This window comes from Sarcophilus harrisii, chromosome 1 (genome assembly GCF_902635505.1).
Source record: "Sarcophilus harrisii chromosome 1, mSarHar1.11, whole genome shotgun sequence".
NCBI lineage: Eukaryota > Metazoa > Chordata > Mammalia > Dasyuromorphia > Dasyuridae > Sarcophilus > Sarcophilus harrisii.
The window spans coordinates 592,032,208-592,050,594 of NC_045426.1; the positions used below are offsets into that span (position 1 = coordinate 592,032,208).

The 18,387-nt window shown below is 35.6% G+C and overlaps 1 protein-coding gene across 2 annotated transcripts; it reads right to left on the reverse strand.

The window, feature by feature from the left end:
* Nucleotides 1-12,082: 12,082 nt before the first annotated feature.
* Nucleotides 12,083-16,660, reverse strand: TMEM74 (transmembrane protein 74). Of its 2 annotated transcripts, none has more exons than XM_003760325.4 (2): nucleotides 16,521-16,660; nucleotides 12,083-13,731 (listed from the first exon to the last, which is right to left on the reverse strand). In XM_003760325.4, the coding sequence occupies exon 2, from the start codon at nucleotides 13,672-13,674 to the stop codon at nucleotides 12,745-12,747; it is 930 nt and encodes a 309-aa protein (XP_003760373.1). In that variant the 5' UTR covers nucleotides 13,675-13,731; nucleotides 16,521-16,660; the 3' UTR covers nucleotides 12,083-12,744. The 2 variants fall into 2 exon arrangements, with proteins under 2 accessions (XP_003760373.1, XP_031802979.1); XM_031947119.1 differs by having other exon boundaries at nucleotides 16,492-16,660.
* Between the last annotated feature and the right edge of the window lie 1,727 nt (nucleotides 16,661-18,387).

Here is an 18,387-nt window from a genome sequence, read left to right on the forward strand (position 1 = left end):
GAGCTTGTTTGCCCTCAGTTTCCTCATCTGTAAAATGAGTTAGAAAAGGAAATAGTAAACCATTCTGGTATCTTTGCCAAGAAAGCACTCATACAGGGTCACAAAGAATTGGTCGTGATTGAAATGACCAAACAACAAAAAGAGCTATAGAAACCAAGAGAAAACAACTTGAAGAAGTGGTTAACAAATAACCACTTAGCAATTAGCAATAGGGAAATCAAAGCCATAAGGTGAGTCAGTCAGTTCTAAGCATTTATGATGAATCTTTCTGACAGACAAAAGCTTCTTGGTTTGGCCAGTAGAGAAATCACTGATAAGTAGAGAGCAATCGCAGCAGAAGATAAGTATGAGATCCAGATGTCAAAAGAGATGTCAGAAAAGGATGGTAAAGAAATAGAAGCAGAGGTAGATAGTTTGAAAATTTGCACTGAAGGCAAAAAAGAGAGTAATTAGAGGGAATAAATCAAGTCAACAAGCATTTATTAAGCATCTCATTATTATACCCGCTGTGCTAAAGCTTGGGGGTTATAAAGAAAAGCAAAAAATCCTTCTCAAAGAGGTCATAATCAGATGAGAGAGACAACATGTAAGCAATTATGTACAAACATGATATATATAAGAGTACAATGGAGATAAGTGCAGGAGAAAGACAGTAAGATTAAGGAAGACTGGAAAAGATTTCTTGTAGAATGCTGAACTTCAGCTGAGACTTGAAGGAAGCTAAGGAAACCAGGAAATGAGGTAGGGGAGAAGTTGAGGCAAAGGGGGCAGAAAGGAGAGAAGAGGATTATGGGAGAGATACTATTATAGCACAACATTTTCATAGCATCGAATTTACTTTTTGATCTTTAGTGCTACATTCACATAACAATTCAACAAATATGTATTTAGCACTTACTACATACAGGATACTGTGCTAGGTCCCAAGGAGACAAAAATGAATAGTTTAACTCATCTACCATAAATTCTTCCCTAATTCTGTTTTTTGCATGATTAGCTTTTCTTCATTAGTTATCAAGGTTATTCTACATAGGTCTTTTTTTAGATACTCTGTTAATATATTCTAAAAAACAACAACAAAAAAAGAATGTTAATTGAAATGCAGATTAAACTAGGAGATACTATATTGGAAACACTAATGAGGATAAAAAGATTTAAGAAAGTGAAAAAACTGTGTAGGAAATAAATTGAAATTCAACCATGAGAATTTTAAACTAATAAACTTGGCAAAAATAATGCAAGTCATAAAATTATTAATTGCAGGCAGATTCTAGAAGGTAAAAACGGTTGGAGGATGGGAATAATTTAGGGGAAAAAAAGAATAAATATTAAATTTGACAATATTTTGTGTGATGGCATAACAAACTGAATACTTACTGAAACCATACATGGTAAAGCCAGGACCAAAATATAACGTGTCATTTGTAGCTGGGCATTGCAAAGAGATGTGGAAGGAGAAGTTGTAGTTGCCAGATCTATTCCTAAAACAAACAAACAAACCTGTTAGCTTTCTATTTTTTCATTAGCATCTCTTTCCTCCCTCTTGCTCCACTTTACCTCAGATATCTGCTCAGGGTCCCTACACTAGCTAATGTATAACTGTTAACTGAAAATGAAAGTTATTATTATATCTGATTAGAGCTAAAGGTATGAGTATCCCAAGATTATTTTCATTTAGGAGACAACTTTAGAAGTCAGGCATTCTTTGTTTGGGGGTTGAAAGAAAGAATCTTTGCTTTTATCTGACCATTCATCTTCAGGGATTTGCTCTGTTTTAAGCCTGAGATTCAGAGGAGTGTCCTTGAAAGGTAATATGATGTTGTGGAAAGCATACAGGTTCTGAGTTCAAATCATAATCCTGAAACTTATTGTTTTGACTTTCAACAAATCTCTGAGCCTGTCTCTTAATGAAAATGAAAATAATATAAGCACTACCTACTTCACAGGGTTTTCCCAAGGTTTCTATTTTGTAAACCTTAAAGTAAACCAAAATATCTAAATGTACAATACACACATACATATATGTGTGTATATAATACATACATAATATGTGTACACACACACATGTGTGTGTGTTTTAATGAAGTCAAAAAATGATTTGAGCTGAAATGTCAGGAATTTTGTTCAAGGTTGTTTGCATTCCAATGCAGTAAATTTTATTAATTTGTTTGAATGATGGCAAAATTATTGCAAGGTTAAATGAAACACAAACATAAGGTGGCCACAATTGTTGGTAAGAGACAGTGAAGAAGAGATGTCTTTAGTTATAGAGCTAGCTTATGCCCAGAAAAATAACTCTGGGAGATGACTAAAAACCATTACATTAAATCCCCAATCCCTATATTTATGCACACATGCATTTTTGATTTCCTTCACAAGCTAATTGTACAATAATTCAGAGTCTGATTCTTTTTGTACAGCAAAATAATGTTTTGGTCATGTATACTTATTGTGTATCTAAGTTATATTTTAATATATTTAACATCTACTGGTCATCCTGCCATCTAGGGGAGGGGGTGGGGGGGGTAAGAGGTGAAAAATTGGAACAAGAGGTTTGGCAATTGTTAATGCTGTAAAGTTACCCATGTATAAATCCTGTAAATAAAAGGCTATTAAATAAAAAAATAAAAAAAGTTATAGAGCTAGCTGAACAGAGATCTTTAACTATTAGTATTTCCAAAGCAAAAACAAATTTGATTACAAGGAAAGGATTTTTTTCATTTGTTTTATGAAAGGAAACATTTTATTTAAATAACTGTATGTTTGTATTGCATAGCTCCACTTTTGCTCTGTGAAATTAAATAGAATTTAATTTTTTTTTCTTGAAGATTTGGAGTTTATTAATGCAATGGAACATAACTGATTTTTAAAAGTATTATATTAATTTGTTAGCCTTCATTATATCCTTCTTGTTAGAGATTACAACCATGGTAGCAATGGAGTCTATGCTAAATTGACCAAATTAACTGGTTCTATACAAATTAATTTCTTTGGGCACTATTAACTTAATGGTTTATACCTCCACACTATGCTGCCAGAATTTCACATGTCATCCTTCATGTCTCTTCCACCAGAATCTTGGACTTTGTCCCTTGAGGACCCAAATTTCTGATAGGGGAGTTTTCAGCTCTTCTTGCCAACATCTAGGCTCAAGAACACCTTCAGCCATCTCTACATCAAGTACTTTTTCTGCCCACTCCACTGTCTTTTCTCATAGAATGTTAGCTCCTAAGGGTAAAGACTGTCTTACTTGTTTGGATTTATATAATAAATACATAACAAAATGCCTTGATAAATCCTTTCTTGATAGATCGATCGATTGATAGATCTATCTGTTATTCTATGTATGTATCTTTTTATCTATTCATCCATCTATCTGGAAATGTCCCAATCAATTGTTAAGACCAGAGGCAGATCATGGTCTAACTAGAGTATGCATCTCTTAACTGCAAGAAGTTGCCGTTAGCGATCACTTTACTTGTTCCAAACAAGGATATTGTGCCTAACCTATAAGGAATATCAGGAAAACATATTCTCATTGACTTCATTCCTAGTGCTGCAAGCCTGTGAACTATAAGGCCGGGACATTTGATCAAAAGCCAAATATTATAATGTGGTGCATAAATGTAAAAGTGAGCAGGAGGCACTGGGTGGGGGTTGAGTTGGGTCTAACCTGCTATAGTGTGAGCTAAGGGGAGGCATTGGTGGGAGTTGAGTTGGATCTAACCTGCTGTAGTGTGAGCTAAGGAAGGGAAAAGGAGCTAGTGTTCAAAGTTTGGTTAATTTGGAGAATGTTTATCCTTTCACCCCTCCCTTATCTTTTCATTTTCCTTTTATTTTAGATTTTTTTTTTTAAAGGAAATCAGTGGTGCAAGTTTCTTTTTTATTTTTATCAGATGCTTCTTTTCTCAGTTAATTAACACTCCTGTTACTTCACTTTTTACATGTACCACCTCTTCACCTACAAAGGAAATACAAAATCACCAGCATTTCTTAAGCCTATCTTTCTGTAAAGTCTCCTTCATGATCCGAAAATATCAGCGTCTATGATCTATGAACATTTGCCTTAAGAAGGAAAAAAATGATAGGCAATAGCTAAAATTTACATAGTGCTTACTATGTCCCAGGCACTATTCTAAATACTTTGCAATTATTTCATTTGATCTTCACAATAACCCTGGAAGATAGTTGTTATTATTCCTATTTTACATATAAGGAAACCAGGGCAATGGTTAAATGGCTTAGCCAGCATCACATAACTAACAAATGTTTAAGGCCAGAGTTGAATTGTGGTTTTCCTGATCCCAAGTCTGGGACTGTCCATTGAAAGAGTGCTCCTAAATACTGATAAAGTTTACAAACAAATATAGATAATCTTTAGGTGACCTATTGTGACAATAGCTGTCTCTCTCTCTTTCCCTCCCTCCCTTCCTACTTTCTCTCTCACTCTTTTTTCTCTGTCTCTCTGACTCTTTCTCTCTATCTCTGTTTCTGTCTCTATCTCTATCTTTCACTCACTCCACGTATTGCAAGTATTTTCAATGACAAGTTCCTGGAAATTTTATTGTATTTAATTCTTTTTCAAGGAAATTTTTTTATAGTCCTAATTACAAGGGAAATATCAAAAAGAGAGTTCAAAGCCTGGAAAGACCTATATGAACTGATGCTGAGTACAGTGAGCAAAACCAAGAGAACATTGTACACAGTAATAAGACTATGTGATAATCCCCTGATTTGGACTTGGCTCACAATGTGGTGATTCAAGGCAATTTCAAAAGATTTAGGATAGAAAATGCCAATCACGTCCAACTATAGAGACTGAATGTGGATCAAGGGAGATTATTTTCAGCTTTTTATTTGTTTCTTTCTCATATTTTTCTTTCCCTCTTGGTCTGAGTTTTCTTGTACAACATGATAAATATGGAAACATGTTTAAAAGGACTGCACATATTTAACCTATATCAGATTGCTTGCTGTCTTGGGGGGGGAGGAGGTAAGGAAGAGAGATAGAAAAATTTAGAATATAGTTTTGCAAAATTTTATGTTGAAAATTATTTTTTGGTGTATTTGGAAAAATAAAATACTATTTTTTTTTAAGAGAGTTCAATGTAGTGGATAGGAAGCTAACTTTGAAACCAAGAAGACATTCAGGTCCCAGTTCTGACAGATATTGTCTAGTGTTTAGTACAATGCATGAGATATTGTAGGTGCTTAATAAATGTTAATTGACTGACTAGGCATTCAGTTCACCTCTCATTGTTCTAGTAAAATGTGTAAGATAATAAGTTATAGAGTTTAGCCTAACCTACATTTAGATGGAGGTTCCTCACCTAGAAATTCCCTATACTTAGACAATTTCAGGTCTAGTCCTAGAAACAATACACACACACACACACACGAATATTAATATCATGTATAAAATATTTTAAGACATAAGCCAATAACATCAAAGTATAAATTACTCTGATTACAGATATTTTGCCTCTGTGGTAAAAAAAAAAAAATGAAATTTGTGAAAGATAAAGTGCCATTTAACTGGTGAATAAAATATTATGTCATTTCTGAAAATTTTTTTATCTTTTTCTTGGACATTGACAAAATTTACGCATGAGGTAGAAAAAAATTCCCCTTAATAGTAAATATTATGATGCATCCTTAAAACATCCCAAAGATGGGAATTATACAAAGGAAGTTTAGAAGAAGCATGATTTATTTAATATTTCTCACTTGATAATGTCATAATTAAATTAAAATATGTTAATATGGCATGTTCTTTGTCAAAAATATGTATTATAAAGGAATCTATAGAATTCAAAATGCAATATTTTATTCCTTAATGTAATTAAAAATATTTTAAAGGTATATCTAAAATGGTCAAAGTGATGGGGGTACTATAATGGATTATACCTAAATTCAAAGGTAGGTAGAATTAAGAAAGGGCAATTAGGTAGCACAATGGATAAAGCAGCAAGCCTGGATTAATCTTCCTGAGTTGAAATATGGTCTCAGACATTTACTAGCTGTTTGATCCTGGACAAGTCATTTAATCTTTTTGCCTTAGTTTCCTCTTCTGTAAAATGAGCTGGGGAGAGAAATGTCAAACTACTCCAGTATCTGCCAAGAAAACAACAAATGGGGTCACAAAGAATTGGATATGAGTGAAATGACAGAACAACATATAGCATTACTGTATTTAATTTAGTGTGGCACTTTTAAAAACAAAGAAATAAAATTACTAGGACTAGAATTTTAAAAGATAACAAACACAAGAAAATATCTTCATAAATAAATTTATTTTACAATGGTAAAGAACACAATTACTGTCATAAGGCATCAAATGAATCAAGGAGAAAGCTCACTGACTACAGTAACAATTTTACTTCTACCAATTCAAAATTTATACTTACAAAGTCAAATAAATGATATTTTTGTTTGTTTGGTGAATAGTTATTATTATAGGCAAAAGTATTAGGAAAACCACACAGATTAAAAATTGTAAACATATTTAAAACAGCAACATCACTGTTTTCTGGGAGAGGGATTAAGAATGAACTCAAATCTGGTTTTGGCAAGGAAGGTCTTGGAATGGCAGTGAGAAAAAGAAAGCTGGCTGTTCCTTAAATAGGAGTATCCATGTTTCCTAAAATAAAATGATGGCTCGTATTAAATTTAATCCAAAATACAAGACACTTGTGACAAGCCTAATATTGAGAGGTTAAAAAAACTCACTTTCATGGGGTTAATATGCAAAACAGATTAATTATGTGGATTCCAAAAGCTCCTTCACAAAAAGCAAAAGCTTCTATCCTTTCTGTAAGCTTCTTTTATTTTGATGCTAGTAAAGCAAAAAAAGGTTTTCCCTTTTGTTCTTGTGAGCCTTAAAAACTTATCATGGCTCTCTGAAGAAAATTATTCTGCCCAAATCCATACATGCAAATATATACACACACCTGAGCTCATATGTGAGCATACCCATACATGGCTCACTCAACTCCCTTTCTTCCCTAAAACAATAGGTCTTGAAATTTTAATTTAAAAATTGACATGGCTACAAAATCAGATCTCACTTTTCCCAATTAAAACCAGTTGAAATGTAAAGGCTTTCTCTTCAGACAAAGCATTTCCTTGCATTTGTGCCCATTAAAGTTGGCAGAATAAGAATCTTCAACTCATGAACATGAATACAGTTAAAAATCAGCCTCAGGAAAGACATTTGTTAGGGTCTTTTCTTTTGAACCTTCTGGAGAAAAGAGTGCTAGATTATATTATAATTCTTCTCTTCATGGTCACTCTTTATGCCTGACCCAGATAAAGGTCAAATCCCATTACAATGAACTTTAAGATACTGCAGAAATACTTTTGTTGAAAGAGAACTCAGTTGTGCTAAACCTAGCCACTGGCGAAGGCTTGCAAATATATATATATATATATATATATAAATTTTTTCTTTCCTTTTTTGGTCAAACAACATTCTTATTACAGTACAGTACTGTTTGTTACAATGGAATTTGACCTTGATTGACAAAATCCCTCATTCCACACTGATTCAGAAGCTTTGTTTTAATGTTAGACAATCCAAATAGAGACTGGCATGCTGCTGAGATTATTCACATGAAAGATCAAAGCAGACAGGTTCCACTGTTCCTGCCTGGGAATTTTGTCCTTTACGAGTACATAGGCAGACAAGTGTAGTCATTTGGCTCCGGATGCTGTGTCAGGGTAGTCATTGTGCTCTTTCATTCAGTTATATTTTTCCCTAATGGATTCGAGGAAAGTAAAAATGAACTTAGAAGGACAACCTGCCTGCCTAAAGTAGTTTTCACCTGCCTCCTGAGCTGGTAGAGAATAACTCTTATAACAAATAGAATCTGTGAAAAAAAGATGAGATGTAATATTTTCAGCTGACAAGGGAGGAATTCTGGTGGCCAGCAGCTAAGAAATTCACAAAGTCCTATTAGGTCAGTGATTTGGGGTTAGACAGGGATAGGAAGGGGCAATCAATTGTTTACAGAAAGTAAAAATAGCCTGTGTATATTATGTACAAACTTGATCACCAGATATGCCTTTATTCAATGCCTATGGAATAAGGGGGTAACCCAAAACAAAGCATCTGAAGAACAGGAAATTTTATGAGGTGGTATATACCTCATCAACTTAAAATTTCTTGAGTTTATACTCAGTACTCATAGGATATTTCATCTCACTGAAAGTGGTACTCCAATGATAAAAACTGTATCTTCTTGATACCTTTTCTTGGGAAACAGAGAGCATATCCTATATATACATTTTTTGGCAAACTTTAAAAATTGCTAAGAATCATACTTCTTAAGTTTGCACACAGAGTATTAAATACATAGAAATCCTCTGTTTCTACTTGGGAACCATCAAAAGGCTAAAAATGTCTATCAGTAGAAATTAGTTCCCAGGAATAACACAGAAAAATAACGCTCCCTTTGGATTGCTTTGGTTTATAAAATTCCAACTTCCTTGCTGAAATACATACTGCTAATTCTTTAAGATGTTTTGGACATCTGGTTTCTGAAAGCCTGAAATCAGAATAGTACTGTGGGGGAGGGGATGGAAGAGTGGGAGGAAATTATGTCTTCCTGGCTAGAAATGTACAAACCAAATAGATAATAATTGCTATAATGATAAGGCAAATTATAAGGTCATTAATGTCCATTAAAGATCTGGGACCAAACAATAATTGTTGCATCCATAATGTTCTTATTTGTTACTTGCTTTGGCCAAAGAACCTTTTAACAAAATACAGTTTTAAATAAGTCCTTTTTGTCAGTGACCTGGAATAATGATGTAAGAAGCAAATAAGTCTTTTTTTGTCAGTGACGGGGAATAATGATGTAAGAAGCTAAGTATAGTGTTTACTTTGTTATGAGCTTTTTGAGAGCAGGGACTACCTTTTTCACATTTGTATTGCTATCACTTAGCATAGTGCCTGGCACATGGCAGGTATTAAATATATGATTATTGATGGACTGTAAGTACAACTCATGCCTTCTTTATGTAATCATAATGAAGGTTATAGCTACACAGAAATATATGGAAAAGTAAAAAAAAAAAAAAGCATTAAATTATCGTTATTTTGTATACATAATGCTAAATAAAACAGACCAGTGATTGACTGAACTTACCACTATTTTGACATTTTGCAGACAAGGCCTTAAATACCAGATTTCTGAAGAAGAATGAAATGTCTTAGAAATATCTTGTACACAGGCAAATGTGAAATTATATAGCTGAAATTTTAAAGATAAAAATTCAATGGGAAAAATGTGATATTTTGTTTAAAAAATGTTGGGTAAAGAGGAAATTACTACTTTGGGAAAGTCATAACTTCATTGAGCTTCAGTATCTCTACTGAAAATAATGGACTTGGACCAAATCAGCAATTATCAATTTGTTGGGGGGGGTCCTGAAATCATATAAAGGGGTCTTACAAAGTAAACATTTTCATCATAATACTAAGGCATTTCAATTACTTAATAAAGTAAATATCATCTCAAACAAGAGTTCTTTGGGGAAACCAGTAATTTTTAAGTGTCTAAAGTAATACTCAGACCAAAAGTTTTGGTAACTTCAGAGCTAGATGACTTCTTTTGAAGGGAACAAGTACTGTTTCATTATTGTCTTCATGTCTGCCACCTAATACAGTACCTTGTATGCTATGGGTACTTAATAATTTGTTTGAATTGAATTAGCCAGATGTTTCTGTTTTCCTGAATACTTTTCCTTTCTGTGATTTTAGTTTTTTTAAATTCTCTTTGTCCTTATTTACAGATCTGATGTGATCTGATTTGGCAATAATGTCAAGATTAATCAAAAGTTTTTACCTTTTGAGCCATGAACTTTACAAACACTGAAAAGGCTCTTGGAAACCATTTATAGAGATTTGATTCTTGACTTCCTAAAACAGATTTTTGGACTTATGGTAATTCACTTTTTCTAGCTACCAACTTAAACTTTTTTCCTGATAAACATAAGCAAAAATTGGTCACAAGAAATCCACACTTTACTTAAACATGTGATTAAAAAAAAAAAAAAAGAACAGAGAAGAACTACTATTCACTGTAAAATTTCCCTCACTACATGAACATAATTTTCACCGTCTTCAACATGGCTACAACATTCATGGTCTTCAAAAACATATTGAGTATATATCTCGTATAGCCAAGAAGAGGGCTTTAAGCCAAATCCCATGATGTTAAATTTATAATAGGAAAATGAGCTTACAAAGCACAGAAACAACAAAGCTCAAAAAGCAAAGACCATTGTTTTATGAATTAATGTCTTTATCTGAAGCAGCAATACAACACTGTTCAGAATGACATTCAGATTTTGGATACAACTACTTTCTTGTGGCCATATTTGCAATTATCTTCCCCTTCTTTATTGTTTCACCTTTATTAAACTCCTATGCTGGTTTTTCTCCTCTTTTCTTAGATCTTTCTTTCATAAATTCATACTTATACTCCCACATCAAACATTTACACATACATATACCATCTTCTTTACACTAACATATACCTTCTCTTATTACTCCATTACATACATATTTTTTAAAGTCTCATACACACACATGTGCATGTGTACGAATATATACACACAAATACACACACACACTCTCAAAATGTTCATAGGCACACAAAACAATAATCCAAACCCTTTGCAGCTACAAACTATCATGACCACCCATTTCATTACATAGCGCAAATCTGTTTGGGGAATGATCTTAATAGCATTAAGTGATAAAATATAAGACAGAAACTATCATGAAGGTTGGGCCTAGACTGGATAATATAAGAAGGGTTTGGTAGGAGAAATTTTGATGAGATCACAAAGTTCTTCACTCTTCTGATTCAATACCATCTGCATGATTATGTACCCCTGCGGTTGTATATTTGTGTGCATACTTATTATAGTTATGTATGAGAAAGATACAAGGACTTCTTTGTCTCATTCCATCCCAATTCCTTTAGCCCCTCCTGTAGACCCTGACAATCATGAGACCAAAGAGGTCACTTCTACTAATTTCTGAAGGCAAAGAAATAAGTCTTGGGCAGGCTAAATCATTGATACTGGTGCATAATGATGCATGGCCAGTGGATGTATGGTACAGGAAAAGCCTCCAAAGGGAATAGGGTTTATTTCTTAGGGCAAGAGTAAGCTGCAAGGGCCAATGTGGATCACAAATTTTTAAGGTTCTATTATTAATATTTTTGCTAACTTAAGGACAGCTGCAATCCTAAAGTTCCCAGCTTGAGCTTGATGGACTGGGTCAGGCAGTTGTTAGCAATAGCAGGTGATGGTCTAAAGCATGAAGAACCTCATATGGAAGCAACATAATCATATAAGCTCTGGGCATTGGAAGCAAGTATGTGGATAGAAGCTGAAGTAAGTTTAGCTAAGAGATGAGAACTTAGCTATGAATGGATGGATGAGTCTTTTCCAGCACAAGAAGGAATTGTCATTTGGAAGAATCCCTGAGTCAACCCCTGTCCAAGTTCACATCGGGATGTTTGCTTGTCTCAAGAAAGAAAATGGAGTTGTCTGCTGTTTGGGTTCTCTCCTTTTCACACTAACAGCTGGTATAGAAGCACTACTAACCAGGATAATGGGAAAAAAAACATACCTTAGAAACTAAAATACAGTCACCATTTTCAATCACTGAAGACAATAGCACACTATTAATCTTATAGAGGTGGATGAAATTCAGACTGCTGAGACAGCTCTGGTTTGTCACTTTGATCTTCTTCCCTAAACTATATTTTTGCAGGGTAAAGTAATTTCATCTGGTTAGGTATCCCTTCTTGATCTTGGAATGCCTCAAAAAGAAATTTCAGACTCAAAAACATTGTGATATTTTTGGTTGGTCAATGGAAAAAAATGGGTAACGTTACTGGGAAAATAAAAAGAACTGAGAGATGTAAAATCTGTCTTACTAATAAACAATAGTAATGATTTCACATTTTTTTATAGCACTTTTAGGTTTTACAAAATATTATACATATGTTATCTCACTTGATCCTCACAACAACCCTGTGAGGTAGGTGCTATTATTATCTCTCATTTACAGATGAAGAAATTGAAGTTGAGAGGCTGCAAGATTTCCCCAGGATCATACAGCTAATATCAAAGGTAAAATTGGACTTAAGATTTCCAGATTCCAAGTAGAGTTTCTAGTTCACTGTACTGCATTTTCTATTTGGTTACTTCTCATCATCTTTATCACAAAGTAAATTATTAATAATCTACATATATAAGCAGTAAAGATAAGCATCCTGAGGGATGGAATATAGTGTTCATTATTAGGGAAATAAAAATTAAATAATCTTTTTTTCTTAATTTTTTTCATCTTAGAATAATAAAAGCAGAAATAGATCTTCATTACTAGTTCATTACTGTTCAATTTGTGTATCAATGCTTTAAGTTATAAAGTTGGGTTTCTTTAATTGATGCCTATATGATTTGTATTCTTGAGAAAAACAATTCCACAAAGAAAATAATGGGTATTCATTAACAAACTTTTCTTATCAAGCAAATAATTCATCATTATGTGTTAAGCAATGTTTAATAAATGGTACTTGGTTTTTTTATTTCTGTTTTTGTTTTTTGAGGGAATTCTAGAGCTGATACTCAACCTGCGGATCATCACTTACTTTATGTTGTTCAATATAATAGGAATATCTCCTCTGCCATTTTTTAAAAGGAAATGCATAGCCACAATTAACTATCTACAGTGAGGGCATCTTCTTCCACTAAGGACAATTCTAGTGTGTTATCATTGGTGCCAGCTTTTATCCTGAAATTGAAAGAACCATAGAGTTTTGCAGATTCTTTAGAAGAAGCAAACCTATTCCTCCTGTATAGCTCTCCCTTCCACATGGACATCATCAACAAACAGGACAGGACCACACCACCTAGAGTAAGGAGGCAGAGGCCAGCTATAACACAGCGATCTAGATGAGCCCCAATCTTGGCACTCTCATTCTCCAAGCGTTCCATCTCACGGGCTGCGATAGTGTTGGGGTCCACAGTCACTTCCCTGGGGACCAAATAGGAGATGATCACTAACAAGATACCAGTGACCAAGAATAAAATGGCACTGATAAAGCCATAGTCGGTTGACTTCCCTGAAGCAGTGGCTTCAGAGCCTGTGTCATCTTCTTCAGATATCAGGGACATGGCAGCCTCATGAGGCCATTCATTTGGGTTCTCCCAGCCAGAATCTCTTTGGTGGCTGCCATCCTTTGCTGAAGAAAGACTGCCAGTACAATGCCCCAGATTAACATTTTCATCAACATAGGTGAAGGAGGTTTCAAGTTCCTGGGCATAACATTGGCAGACATTTTTGGCCATTATTGGCTCTTTTTCTGCCTTGAGAGATCCTGATGGGTGGCCATCTGTCTGAACAATGCTATCTTTCCGAGAGAGGAAGTCAAATGTGGGAGGAGGGCTGGTCTCATTATCCTCTATAACCTTTTGTATTGTTTTGCAGTGCTTTTGACAGCATAAAGCAGCTCTTGTGGCTGCTTCAGCCAACTTTACATCTCCTCTAACCTGCTGGTGGTCACAGGGAGAAGCCCCCAAACTCCAGTCCAGATTGTTGCACTGGTCCGCCTGCCCTCTCTTCTTAGCAAGGTGGTGAAGCTCCATGGGAGCTATTCAGATGTCCCCAAGCAGCTTCATATCTAAGACATCCTCCAGGAATCTCTGCCAATAATAACACAATTAGACAAGATCCCAACACAGAAGCTAAAGTTTTCTATTAAAAGTATTTATCCAAAGAGGGCAGGGACATTCGGCAACTTCAGACTTTTTTTTTTCCCTTCTGAGGTAAACAAAGAAAAAGATGGCATAAAAGCAGGGAATGGGGTACAGCCAAACCATTGGAATTGTCACAGGGAGTGGAAGGTCAGAATAGGAAAGGGAAAAGAAAACTGTCTCTAATTAAAATCTATGTGCTCAGACATGCTTAATTCCTCTAACAAGATTGAAACATATATTTCCCCTAAGCAGGATTTCTTAACCTGAGGTCTGAGAACTTTCAAATACATATATATATATACACACATGTATATATGACTTCTAATTTAACTGATTTCCTTAGCAATTCCACATATATATTTTATGTTTTTAAAGATATTATTGTGGGGAAGGGTCCATAGAACTCAGAATGCCAACAAGGACAAACAAAAAAGGTTAAGATCCCTAGCTTTTGAAAAAGACAAACTGGGAAAAGTAGGGACCCTTTGAAGAAAATAGCTGACATCCAATGGAGAAGGAGTGTAGGACAGACACAATGGAATGTTCATTGTTTATACCATCTGCAGTGCAGAATTGGTTTGGATTCTGATAAATGCAGTGTTAAATTACCTCTAAAGCACTTCCTTGACTATGAATCAAATAGATGTAATTTGTTTTATAAAAACATTCACTAGAAAGTCCAGGATGTTGATAGGAATGGTTTAAAGCACAATAAGAGCCCAAATGTGACCTACTCCTCTTTTAAGCTGCTTTCCCAGATCTTACATCTGTACATCAAATGACCCTGTACTACTGCTAGACTTGTCCATATTTTCAAGCCTGCATCATTCTCCCTGAACTAACACTGTCTCCTATGTTGCTGCATGGAGTCAGAGCACTTTAAACTACTGGGGAGTTACTGCTTCCCTACTTTCTACTTTATCACAAAGCAATATGCTCCACTATCTCTTCCACCTAGCTACATAGTAAAAACCTGCTCATTACATCTTAAGAGTGAATCTGGCCAATTCTCTGTCAGCTAAGAAAGAAAGACAGATCTCTGATTAGAGAGGAAAAGACTGTTCATCTCCCTCCTTCAAGATGCCTTCCCACTAAAGAACAGCACACTACCACAAGCAAAGGAAATTCAAACAACTTTTTCCTTGCTTTGATCCTGATAATCAGGATAATAACTTATTTAGCTCACAGCCTAAAGGATACAATGCTTCAAATTCAGTGACTCTCAGAGTTTACAATTCAAAGAGAGGCAGATATTATAATACCAAGTAGTCAATCACTAATCAATTAACAAGCATTTTTTAAGCACCTTATATTTGCCATGTTAGGGTATGCCCTGGGGATGTAAACAAAGAGTTCACATTCTCAACTCTGGTTAAACAACAGAGAAGGGAAGCAGGACTTTTTAGTGCCAAGTAAGCGATTTATTAAAAGTTTTGTTGTGTTCTGTTTTTTGTTTTTGTGTTTTTTTAAGCTGCTTCTCCACTAGCCACACTTGAAAATTCACAAACCTTCCCTCCAGGGAAGACTAGCCAATCTGGAACCTTTATATTGTTTAACAAATGCCCAAACCAGGTATTTCAGAGAATCAAATGAATAAACGAATGATAAATGGTTTCATTCATTTCTTAAAAGGGAAAATTTACAATTCCTTAAATTATGAGGAACTGATCACCTTGTGGCATAAATATCTCATTAAGCAGTAAAGGTTTGGATTAAGTAAAGTCGCTAAAATTGCCTCCCACAAAGGGACAGTGCCATTTAAACTTTACTTTCTTTCTCTCTCTCTCTCTCTCTCTCTCTCTCTCTCTCTCTCTCTCTCAATCTCTCTCCCCTCTCTTTCTCCCTCCCCCCCCAACAAAATAATTTGAAAAACCCAAACAAAACAAAAACTAGGGAAATTTTATCTTGCTTTAACGTTAGTATCATTAAAAGACGCCCAATCCATCTACTCCTTTTAAATTCATAATCTATACAGCTTCTTTTCCTCTAAGGACAAGAGAATAATCCCCAGGAGACTTCCTAAGGGCTCTCTTCTTCCTTTCATCTTCTGTCTGTCTCTGTCTGTCTCTGTCTGTCTCTGTCTCTGTGTCTGTCTCTGTTTCTCTCTCTCTGTCTCTATCTCTGTTTCTGTCTCTGTCTGTGTCTCTTTTTTTTTCTCTCTCTCTCTCTGACACAGTCTGATTTAGAGTCGCGCTAATGAAATTATACCTCAAACCGGGAAGGCGCTTCCCTAACCCCTTCTGTCCTTGTCATTAATTAAAAGCATTATTATTTCCACGGTCCAAGGACGTCCAGTGTAGCTTCTTCAGGAAGCGATCCTGGGATAGGACCCTAATGCTTTAAGTAAGGGAGGAGGTTCGCTGGGCATCGAGAGGCAACGTGGGCGCTCTTCGCCTCTCCTGTGGCAATGTGCTAAAAATCTATTCCCGGCTCCCCCGGCGCCTTCACGACTGGAATAGCCCCCGTTCCATCTCTCCGGCATAAGCAGCATCTTTCCTGCCCGGGCACTCGGAGCTGGGGCTGCCTCCATCCACTAAGTGCAAAGAGACAGAGCAGGAGCCATGGGAAGGGAGAGGAGAAGCGAGCCCCGGCTGACCAGAGAGCCCTGACTGCAGACGTTGCCTAGCTCTTCTTCCTCCGCACCATCCCGTTGTATATTCCCCCACCCCGAACCCTCAACCCTTTAAAAAAAATTTCTCTACCTACCCGACTTCCAGAAACCCCCTGGAGCCTACCTTCTTCTTATTCCTCCCCCCTCCCAGTGTCTTGGATCTTGGAGCTTCCCTGTCCTCCGCGGCTCGGTGGAAGTCCTTCAATATAGCGGGAGCAGGCACTTGTAGCCCTCCTGAGCTCCTCTACCCTCCTTAGTATGGGTTGTGCTGGGCTGTGCCTGGGCTGGGCTGGGAGGGGCTCTTCGTCTCTGCTGGGGATGCTGGGAGTTGTAGTTCAGTGGCCGTAGCCCTAGGGTTGGGTGGGCAACGCCCGTAACTAATTTGCACCCTATCCCTCCATCCCATCTTCTTCTTCCGTCTTGTTTTCCCAAAACCTTTGCTACTCCAAGTTCTGAATTAAGCACGAGGTAGAGTGACTTAAGTTCATGTTTCTTCTCCTAGGATCCCACATCCCCAGTAAATAATAGCTGGCATTTATATAAGTATTTCATATATAATGGCTGACTACCATACATATAGTTTAGCAAAGTAGCTTACATTTATTTTCCCATTTGATCCTCACAATAACTTATTTTACCCGTTTTAGGAATGAAGAGACTGAGAATGAGAGAGTTTAAATACACAGTAAAAAGTCCATTGGATTTTCAAAGGATTTGGATTCAACGTATAGTTCTGACACTCAAAACATTGTGACTTTAGATTTTGGTTTCTTCATTTGTTAAAAAAAAAAAAAAAAGTTAATGTAAATAATCTCTGAGGTCCTGTATTTTAAATCTATGTTCCCATGACATGCCAGGGTAATACAGACATCAGAGATGGCACACCCTCACCTATAAAATACTGCAGTCATAAGACTTGGACCATGTTTCAAAGATAGTTAAATTCATGACAATCCATGACAGAAAAGAAGAATTAATTTTTTTAATTATAAGATTTATATTTGTTTGTTTGAATGGATTTCAAAGATCATTGTGTTCTAAAGATGAGGGAAAGTGAGGTTAATAATTGAGAAGAAGTAACAGTTAATGGTAGAGGATAGCCATCATGTTTTTGCTTTTCTTTCTATCCTTGGTGCTTAGCACAATGTTTTGTAGAGAAACACTTAACAGAAAGAACTTAATAAATGCTTGTTGACTTAACTGCCTTTTTGCTGCTGCCAACAATTGGGTCATTAAGTAGATTACCTACATATCAAGCTTCTGGTGTTGGCACACACTAGATAGTTGCTAAGGGTTTGCAAAGCTGAATTGAATTTTGTTGGCATGGTGGGAGGAACTCTGGACTTGTTTGAACATTTGAGAGGGAGTTCCTGTCAGCTCTTACTATCTATGTGATTTTAGGAAAGTTACTTCCCTTATGCAAACTCTAGTTTGTTTGTTTGTTTGTTTTTTCCTCTGCATAACTAGAGAATTAGATTAGGTCTAAAGTATTTTTCTTATAAAGAAGTCCAAAGGTAATTCATCCTCTCCATTTGAGTAGATGAATCCGATAGTATTATTAGTTACAAACAGCTAATATATAAAGTATCTGTCCCTAGACTCTATTTATGTTTCTGTCTCACTTCCAGTTCATGCTATGTACACCAATATTCATCTTGTTTAAGAAAAAATAATTTCTATAGAAATTATTATATACAGTATAGTAATGCAATACTGATAGTGTTGTAAAGTGTTTATCAGTTTTGAGTTTTTCTCTAATCATGCTAAATTCTCCCCTGGTGAACGCTTAGTAACAATGCAAATGTGTTGCAGTCTTAGAGAACTGGTTAAAGCAAGAATAGATTAAGTTATTTGTCCAGAACTTTCCTAAATGCAAACTCAGAACTCTATTCACTACATCATGAATATAATAATAATAATAATATCCAAGTAGCACTTTAGTATTTACTAAGTACATAACACACCTGTGAAGTTAAGTGCTGTTATTATTA